Raw genomic sequence first — 10,212 nt, 5'->3', positions numbered from 1 at the left:
GACACAGGGAGTCGATATTTTTTCTTCCTTTTGTGATATGATGAGACCTCAGGAGAGGCGCCGTGGAGGAGCAGGAAACCTACGGCCTTTGGAGCATGACTGGGATGGGAATCCTGGCTCTGCCACTTCTAGTTGGGTGACCCTGGGCAAGTTGCTTGACCAAATAGGCGCTCTGTTTTTCTCATCTTTGAATTGGGAATGATAATACCACCTTTGTACTGCTGGTGTAAGGAATAGAGGTAATGAGAGCAGTACGGTGTCTGCTTCTGTGAGACACTTACTAGATAGTGTCTATAATTGTAACTAGAAATGATGAGTTTGAGTTTTTCCCTTGGATGACTGTGAACTTATTTTCTTAAAGGAGAGGATGCTACACTGCAATGCTTTTGGGATACTGGCTTCCAAGTGTGATCTTTGTAAAGGGGAAAGAGATGTTCCAGAGTAGAACCCTAAGAGAAGCAATCAATTTGATATGGGTAGGAGGTCTGAGTGTCATAGGTAAACCAATAAGCCCTGATGTAGCAAGATATACTAGAATATCAGTGTGTTCCTATTCCAGGAATTAGCTCCCTATTGATGGCGATAAAGTAAATTCTCAAGAAAAATGTTTGGTTAATGATCTTGATTAATTAGTGGTGTTTATGTTGAACAGCTCAGGGGTTGTTGAGCTAATTCATAAAATTATCCAGGCTGCCCATTTACTGACTTATTACTCATTGTTGGCCGTTTCTCTATTTGTAATACAATATCCTGACACTGAGAAAGATGAGGGAAGGAAGAGATCATTTCAGTCTATCCAATATTCTCCCTGCTTCCCCTCTTTCCTTTCTTGCTTTCTTTCCATCACTCCCTCCCCTCTTTTTCTCTCTCATTTACTGTTTAACTTAACTATTGGTAAATTATTTTAACATTTCTGCTGTTCTTATCATAAAGAACTTAGTCATGGGACCAAGACATGTTCATTTGCTTCTTTTCGTCCCTTTTCAATTGGGTTTGGAAATCACACTGGGATTATTTCTTACTTTATGGTTTGACATAGCACATAATCTATACTGACAATCAATGTATATTACATATTAACTAGTAACACTGAAAATATCATGTCCCAGTAAGTCTTGGAATAATTTAAACTGAGAACAGCTGAGGCTTGTGATTCCTAAACTATCCCATAAAATACCAGACCAGAGAGAACGTTGAGAAGATTTGTTATCAAATATGTTGGGTGCACACTATTTACTGTAACTTTTTTGAAGAATGAAAATATACAGAGCATATTAAGGTCTTTATTAAATCTTGTAAGTAAAATTGTAAAATAATAAGTAATTGGTAAAATTACTTGTATCAATTGTAAAATAATAAGTAAAATTGCTCATGTTATTTGATTAAGTATTTCTAAAGTTTGTTTGACCATAGAACCTTTTTCTGTATAAACATGTTAGTATCCCACATATTACTGGTTTTGAAACACACTTTGGAAAATGCTGAAGAAGTGGCATTTAGAAATTTTATACTATAAGAGTCACTATTAAAAATATTCTCCAGTAAAACAACTTTAAAAATCACAAAAACTTTTTTTTCTGTATGAGGAATTATCTTTTGACTGGTGTCAAGATAATGAATAGGTGAACGTATAGGCCTCTTGAGACTCTGGAAGTCATAGTTTAATTATTGTTTCTTTCCCTTTTCTACTTACCCTAGGCCTTATCTGGCCCCTTGAGACATGTAATATTGTCCTCTGTACTATAAGAAATAAAAATGCTCTTAGTACGTCTTGGAAAGTTAGGTGCTTATTTGGCACTGTATTCCATTTTAACTTGGTTCTTTGTAAATGCCAAGAGCCATCTCCAGGTGTCCTGAGTCCAATCCATTAACTATGTATGCTTAAGTAGCACCATTCTGTAAAATTTTTGGCAAGACCTTAATTGCCTCTAAAGAGAGGGGTTCTTTGAGAATTGTTCTTCTATTCAAGATAAATAAATTAAGGCATAAAGATGATCAAGGCCCCAGAAACAGTCAAGGTGTTCTGGGGACTAAAACACTAAAGATTCGTAGAACAGAGGATTCTCAGGCCACATGCGAACCAACTTCACAGCTTCATCTCTACTGAGATCACTAATAGTCCTAGAGAGAGGATTGCTCTGTTTTCCTATGAATGTCATAAGTTTTACAAAGCAAGCTGCTCTTTCCGCGTATGCCAGGGATTTTTTTTTTAATGGTCCTAATTGATCTCTATCCTCTAGAGGGTTCTGAATTTTGCAATTGTCTCAAGTCTTAACAAGCCATCCCCACACCACTGCGCAATGGAAATGTTCAACAGAAAGGTATTCACTTCGGTCTAGGCAAGACTGACTGCTGCCCAGAGAAATGAGGATCCTGGAATGCAAGTTCTGGGCTGTCTTGATTGGATAAAGCCTTTTTGGCCCATTTCTGCTTCCCTCTTTCTTGCATTTCCCTTCCCCTCTCCTGGGGACCAGGGGTTGATCCTGGCAGGACGCTAGGGCTTCCCTTTGGAACCCAGGAGGTTTTCTCGGCCCTTGACTCTGTGCTTGTCTCCTGCGGACCCCCAGCTGATGTGGTTTATTTATTGCTGAATTGAGCGTTTAGTCCTGAACATTTAAGTCTTGGCTGGTGGTGGCCTCGGCAAGAACATTTTCTAAGATTGCCATGGTTTTCTTTCAAATAAACTCCTACATGCCTGGACATTTCTGGCATTGCTGAAATGCAGGTGATTTATTTGTAGAGGCTTAAATTGGGGTTTTTTTTTTAAAGGAAAATCAGCAATGTGGTATACTCCTGTGCTACATTTTAGCCACTGGTTGTAGAGGACACCTTGTTCTGCCTTTATCAGAAAAATGAAAATCTGAAGGCTCCCTCTGGGAACAAATCAGTTTTCTGTTCTTAGACACTCAACCCCCCAGCTCCCTCTACTGGTCAATAACCTCCCTCCCCAGTCATGGGGACAGCAGGGGACTAGAGTCAGCTGGGAGCTAGAAGGGAACTGGACTTGAAGTTAGGGACTGTGGATCCAATAGCCTATTTTTGCTGCAAATCCTTTATCTTCCTTCATTCTTTCTACCTCAACAGTCTTGGTCACCTAAGCCTCAAATTCTTAGCTCCACCTAGCGTCTCCCTTCCTGTATTCCTCAGGCTTGTCTTGTACGTGCCCTTTAACAAGAGGCTACTTGTTTGGCTTTATAGCACGGATGAACACTATGACCTCTGGATGGGAAAATTGTTAAGTACAGATCTTCAAAGAAATATAATAATGTACAGTCATCACTTTGAATTTATGAACCAAGTTTAGATTTATCTTTAGCGTGCACACGGTATGATAGAGGAAACATACTAAATGGGATAAGAGCTCACAAAATATCTCCCAGCTGCCCCAGGACAACACTCTTCAACCAGCTTGGAAGGTCTGCTGTCCTGCTGTTGAACTGAGGGCAGCTGTGGCTTAGCCACGCCACTGCTGGGTGGCCAAATGTCTTTCTAAATCGGCCATAGTTCCCTAATAGATGAAACCTTAATGGTGGCCTAGAATTTCAGCAAAACAGCTGTTTTATCTAGCTAGCAGAGAGGACTAGAAAAGCTCCCCAACAGGCTGATACATTTTATTTCCTGGAGAAGCCAACAGCTGACATCCACACCCAGGCCTATTCAGTTAGTTGGAAAAGTAGTGCATGAAGTGACTAATTGTCTTTAATCTCAGCACATCAAATGATGCCAATGCTTAAATATCCTGAGATGTAAACACTTCAAGAGAGCTTAAGAAAGACAGTCTTCAAGAAAGACTTACTTAAAAGTATGTTTTCACAATGAAGCTTAGTCACGGACCATGTAAATTTTAACATACAATAAACCAATTTCAGAAACACAATGACTATTTCAAAGTTTTGCAAACAATTGTCAGGCATGCTTTAGAGGAAAGTGAAGAAGCATCTGAGGTAACATCTTTCTCTTTCTCAGTAAGTTCTTTCTAGAAAAGACAAGAATATTCTTTTATACCTTTATCACTTTCCACATTGGGGTAACTTCATGTATTACAAAAAGTTGTATTTTTATCTTAGCAGAGAGCATTTTGATGACATTATATCCATGGAGTTAGTACTCTGGGTCAGGATCAAGTTTAAAATGAGGTCAAGTGAGGTTCTTTTCTCAGTGGAAGTCCAGTTAAGGGTTAAGAAGAGTTTTAATAGATGTAAAATTTATAAAGCTTTTCCCCATGTGAGCCATTCCTAATATTGTACTATACAGAAAGAAGTCTGACCCAAATAAGGTTTTACTTCCCAAACATTTGAGTGGGTCTTAGCTATGACAATCATGTTAAAAAATCTCTTTTCCGGAGTTTCTCCCTCTTCTGTTTTAGAGGAATGGATCCTCTTAGCTGCACTATCTTGTCTATACTCTTGACCTCTTGATAATCCCTCTCTGGTGTCATAACACTTCTCATGCCTACACTCCTTAACCAGTATGTTCCTTAATGGTCCATTATGCATATTTTGTCATTTCTTTCATTAAAGACCTGAGGAGATTCCAGGTATATTGATAACACACTGTCAATGTGATGCCAGAAGAGGAAGGTTATGCTGTAAATCATCACATAAATAATAATACATTTGTTCTGTCATGGAAAAATTGGAACTCAATCTTAAGCCTGTTGCAAAAAATAGCATTATTCCTAGAACTCAGGCAAATGTAAGGATTAATGAAATCTCTGTAGGCAGGGAAATGGCTCAGCCATTGATAAGGCTAAATGAACTCTCCTACATTACTTAAAGCACCAGGGAATCTTAAATTTCATATACTTGGATCTGAGTCTCTATAAGTACCTATAGGCTTGTAAGGATTTTTATGGAAGGAGTTAAGAAATATGGATATTTTATACTTAGCCTTTTTTTTTTTTATCAGTCACTCACTCTCTCAACACAGGTTTACCAAGCAGCTATTACATATAAGACCCTGGAATGAAGATAAAGACACACAAGGTGCCAGTGATGGTGACAACCAGCGACTTCACTCTTCATAAGGGATTGTACCAGTGTTTCTGAACGTTCTGTAGGAGAGGTACAGCTGAAGCCCCAAACCTCTACCAGTTACGGTTTTTAAGAACTCTATATTTTATGTTTCAACAGAATTCTCGTCATAGTCAGAGACATCTTAGATACACACTGTATGGGGAAGACACATGATAATTATTCAAAATAGAGCCCTGAACAGAGAGTTTGGTTATATGAACTCGAGTCCTGCTTCTCCTACTCATGTCTGGGTGACCTTAGGAAACATCAGCCTCTCTGACTTTTCTCATCTGTAAAATTAACTTTGTTAAAATTAGCTCCAAGGATTCTTTCAGCCTTTGTACTGTGTGATTCCCTAAATAAAAGTTTAAACCCCAAGAAGTTAGACTACAGCCTAGATAAATAAAACTGCTTAGATACTTCATTTCAGTTTGGAGGCATGTAGCAAGTTTAAGTTACCTATCTTCTAGGTATATGAATTAAGATTTAGAAAAATGTAAAGGTTTATTATTTGTTGGAGTGAAAATCTACATCACCTGTTTAAGAGAAGTATGAGCCTTTTGATAATGAGAAATGCCACAGTTATGGGTGGTACTCCAGAAACTATAAGATCTATAAGGATTGAATAGAGATTTCTTTCACTGAAAAAAAAAAAAGGAGGTAGCACAGAGAGACATGACTGCATCTGTAAATCCTGTACTGAAGGAGAGGACAGCTTTCATTTTCCAGGAAGGACAGTAGAAGTGAGCCCAAAATTAACAGAGGAGATTGAAGGTAGACCATCAATATGTTTTGATATTTTACATAATCAGTTATAGGTGTCCATAATAGCTTTTGCTGTTATGTTACACTGAGAAGTGGGAATTTATTATTATTTTAGCAGATTACTCTATGATCAGTTTTTGGGAACATTTTTGTTTCAGTCACTTCAGTTTGATTCCTTGCAATTTCAACAGCTTTGTGGATTTGCTTTCACAGGGCCCCCAGATTATAGACATTCCGACCGTGTGTGACTCCCTTTAGCCCTCTTGTTGCAAATCTATTTGCTTGAAGATAGACTATAAGAACCTCCTTCCTCAAACAGCAAATGTAGTTCCCAAGTCAATAGTGAAATGTCTAATTAGTGGCTTCTCTGTTGGTGCTGAAATGTGGTTGCTATTCTTTCCCAGTCTTCACTCCTTGGGTCTCTGCAAAGGGGAAGTTTAGCAGAGCTCTAAATTAGTACTTGGGGGTATAAACTGATGTTAATGACTGTCAGGTCATTGGAAGATCTTTTTCATTATATCCTTAACATTTTGAAACAACCTGTAAGCTGGCCTTTTTATTTCTTAATTTAAATTTTTAGATGCTTTGGGTAGTAAGGGGTTCTTTTTTACACAATGCTAAAGTGATTCTCTAAATTCCACAGGACACTCATTCTTCTCTCTGTATCTTTATTTTCATTTCACTCAGTAGCTAGAACAATGAAACTCTCAGAAGACGGCACTCTAGTCTCGAGATCTATACTTTCCTTGAGTTATGCATATGGATGTTCACGGGGGCTTGGTGGAAGAGAAGGAAGCCAAGGCCTGAAGAAAGACCTAATTTCCAGAGGGTTACTTGGAGGACCAGAGATTGGCAAATACCGCTGCATCTCAATCACGCTGCAGGTTGCCATATCACAGTTGAAGACCATGGATAGGGAGGAGTAGACAGCTGCCTCTAACTTCTAACTTTCAAATAGTTACTGAACATTGGACCCTTTGAGAGAGTTAGAGGTGGCTTTGTTGACATGAACTACCCATTAGTTAAAAATGTGTTCTGAGGATTTTTATATTCAGAATGTAGCTTTTATTATAAAATTATAACTGGCAAATATCTATGAGTTTTAATGTGGGACAGACCTGAAATCATTTTGGTCTCTAGAAGGGCTGTTCTTTCTGTTACAGAAGGGTGTAGTAGAGATGAATCTTAAATTATTAGAAACACTCATTGATTAAAAAAACAACAACAGCAGATATGGATTTTGTTCCTCATATTCCACATAAAAAAGAACAAAAAGAAGTTGCATTTATTACAGAGATTCTGATCTTTCTCTTCTAGGGCACTTTCTAGGAGCAGTTCTGCCCAGCTTCCCTCTCAATTCTCTGTTCATTTCATCTTTTGTTTCACAAATGGAATTAAGGTAGGATATACCTTCTGATCATGGGAAGAATATTGTTTTATAATTTTGGGAATAGCAGAAGATCTAAAATGTGTGTTTCCCTAGATGTAACAGGCCCTCCAGATCAACCGAGCACCCTTCCCGTGTGTCTCTAGTGAAACATGCAGTCACTTTTCTTTTATAAGAAACATTAAAGGAGTCATTCAAATTTTGCTGGAGTGGTATGGGGTAGGTATGGCCATGAAGCAACCCAATCCAGGGGCAGCTATACAATGGCATAGACAAGACTCATGCCTGTATGTTCTGTGCAAGGGGGGAGTCACTGGTGGGGACTCCATGAATCCCCACTACTGATTTTTCTATAAACTTAAGGAGGAAACTATGGAGAAAGTATCATTTTTAGTGTCTGGTAAAGACCCCTGGGAAAGTGAGGTCATGAGCAGTCTAGGATGATCTCATCTAGTTATTTAGGGTGTTGAATGTGATGGCACATGGGGAAAGCAGTTACTATGAAATGGTTCATAGCTGGTAGAGTGGATTAACTGCCAGGAAAAGCAGAAGCAAACCCTGGGGGAACACTTTTCATCCCCACATTTAGGAATAACAGGGAGCTCTTTTACACTGGCAGCACTTTTTTTTTTTCCTCCCAGAAAAGATAACTTTCCTCAAGGGGATCTGGTGAATGAAGCAGTGTCTTTTCACCCTTGTGATGATGGGCGTGAATCCGGCACTAACATAAAAGAGGAATTAGCTTGGACATACCACACACTTGGTTTGGCCCAGTCCCATACCTGTGCTCTTGTCATGGTTGATTACCCACTTACAGCAAATATGAAGCAAGCAGTCTGCACTGTGGCTTGAGATAAAAGGTATTTTAATATGCTCAGGTCACATATTATCATGGCCAATAGTAATTTTATATCATTTTCTTAAAGGAAACCGCACTCCTAGTAATAATTTTTTCTAATGAAGCAAAATTTCACATGACAGAAAGTTTTACATATAACTTTTTCATTTGAATAATAGCATTGAATCCTCTCCATGCCAAACAGAAATTTTAAATATCTTTATTATTTCTTTTGATATGCAAGCGATAAGGAGGAAAGGTTTGGAAGACCCTCAGTTAAACTTCTAATGATTCTATGTTCTTTAATAGTGAAGAATTTTTTACAGCTTTGGAGACTTTTCCTTTTTCAAGTGAAACAATATAAACAAACCAAAAAAAAAAAAAAGAGGAAAACTCTTCCTCTCTTACTTTAAGAACCTTGAGGGCTGAAACAGTGGTTTGGTTTCCTGACTGCCAGCTTTGGTTTGCCGTCTCTCAGCTGGCTTGTGCAATTCCCCAGAGGAAATATTTGAAGAGGGTTTTTCTCCCACATGAGAGAGTTTCATCCCACACAGCCCGCAGATTCTGACTGCAAACTTCATGGACTAAGTGTCTGGTTTTCCAGAAGTAGCTGCGGCGGACGTTTTTCCTTCACAGGTGCACGACACACATTCTCAGACCTCAGAGATCAGGATGTAAAGTCCGAAATCTTTAAAAATGAGGGTAGCTTAAAGACTATCTATCTGCCAATCAGATCAATTTTTACTAGATAAGGGAAAAGAAGGTGACAAGCAGGGATCAAACTTCCAAAGCCTTCAAGCTGATCGTTCTTTACAACCCTCGGGTGTAAACAGAAGTATTGGATAATCTGGCCTGTATTTTTCTCTGACTGTGGAACACATTGAAATGCTTTATGTTTAGGTGTGTGTATAGAAATTCATGAAGTTCTTTTATACACTTTTGTATTTCAGCACAATTCTCATTTTAGGACGTCTTGAAAAGACAACTTTGTGCTCTCACGTTGTGCTGTAGCTTGTCAATTTGGATTTGTTCTTTCCTATCTTACCAGCCACCTGATTATGGTCTCTGGGCAAATGGTACCCGTTGGCATCATTTTTTCCAAGCACTTAAACCTGGAAAGATATTTTTTAAAGGACTCACAGAAGCTGTCTTGGGGGTTTGGAAAACATGGCAAAATTGTTAGCAGACCTTTGTGCTATTTTTAGGAAACTAATTGTGTTCTTTTAAAGTACATTTTTGACAATGGGACAAAGTTATCCTTGCCCCCACTGTTACGTGAAATATTTACAATGAAAAGCGGTCAGGAAAGCACCCCAAACGGATACACTTTAACCTCGGCAACAGCCAGCAACCGGGGGCAAAAGTGATTTAAAAGGCGAAAAGGTTTTTGCAATATTTATGCTGCTGTTTCTGCCCCAAACGAACTTTTATTTTACCGTTCAAACAGAAGTTTGTTTTCAAACCAGTTGCTGGTTTAAAGGAGCAGCCGATCTGGCATTCATAAGAATCAGCTCTAACCAAACAGTAAGCACGTTGACCAGGGGAAACTGATTCCCCCAAAGCAACCCCCAGTAGGTCAGATGCCTGCAGAAGGGTTATCTTACCTTGAGCACGTAAGATCCAGGAGAGAGGTTCGGGGGCTCCCACAGGAGAGGACCGGGAAAGTGCTCTGATCCGCTGCTGGTAACATGCACTTGGCTTTTATGGGCAGGTGGGAGGAGCCGCTCCTCATGGTAGGTGGGCAGAGAAGCAGCAGCGGGCGGGCAGCCCCGGGAAGCTGGACACTCTTCTCTGGGGAGGGGCGGCGAGGGCAGAGCCAGGAGCCGGAGAGCGGGAGGAGGGGCGGGGAGGGAGGAGGGTTAAGGAGCGAACGGGAGAGGAGGGAGAAGAAGAGAAAAAGAGAGAGACAAGAGAGAAAACTTATAAAGGGATGTAGTCCACAAACAGGGAAGAGATTGGGGGAGAAAATGAATAGGAGACTGAGACAGTTAAACAAGCAAGATACGGAGGGAAAGGGGAATTTGATTATTTGCCATTTTGTATGACATTTTAGATGGTAGTGGTGTTGGGGAGCGAGTTGTGAGTGACGGAGATAATAATAGGTATTTTCTGTGAATTCGAAAACCTAAATAACGGTTCAGGAATATTTGAAATTTCACAGGCAAGGGAAAGGAGGGGAAGCTGGCTGTCGGAGTAGCACATCCCGA

The 10,212-nt window shown here is 39.6% G+C and overlaps 1 protein-coding gene across 1 annotated transcript in view; it reads right to left on the bottom strand.

Moving 5' to 3' along the window:
• The window catches only part of COL8A1 (collagen type VIII alpha 1 chain), a 171,708-nt gene extending 161,912 nt beyond the window's left edge, over positions 1-9,796 (bottom strand). The window contains exon 1 of the mRNA XM_019968899.2: positions 9,610-9,796. Within this exon, the coding sequence (XP_019824458.2) occupies positions 9,610-9,737 (128 nt within the window). The 5' untranslated portion in view covers positions 9,738-9,796. The remainder of the gene's footprint in view (positions 1-9,609) is intronic.
• Between the last annotated feature and the right edge of the window lie 416 nt (positions 9,797-10,212).

This window comes from Bos indicus, chromosome 1 (genome assembly GCF_029378745.1).
Source record: "Bos indicus isolate NIAB-ARS_2022 breed Sahiwal x Tharparkar chromosome 1, NIAB-ARS_B.indTharparkar_mat_pri_1.0, whole genome shotgun sequence".
NCBI classification, from domain to species: domain Eukaryota; kingdom Metazoa; phylum Chordata; class Mammalia; order Artiodactyla; family Bovidae; genus Bos; species Bos indicus.
Note: the sequence above shows the minus strand (reverse complement) of the source record. Positions and strands in the feature narration are given on the sequence as shown.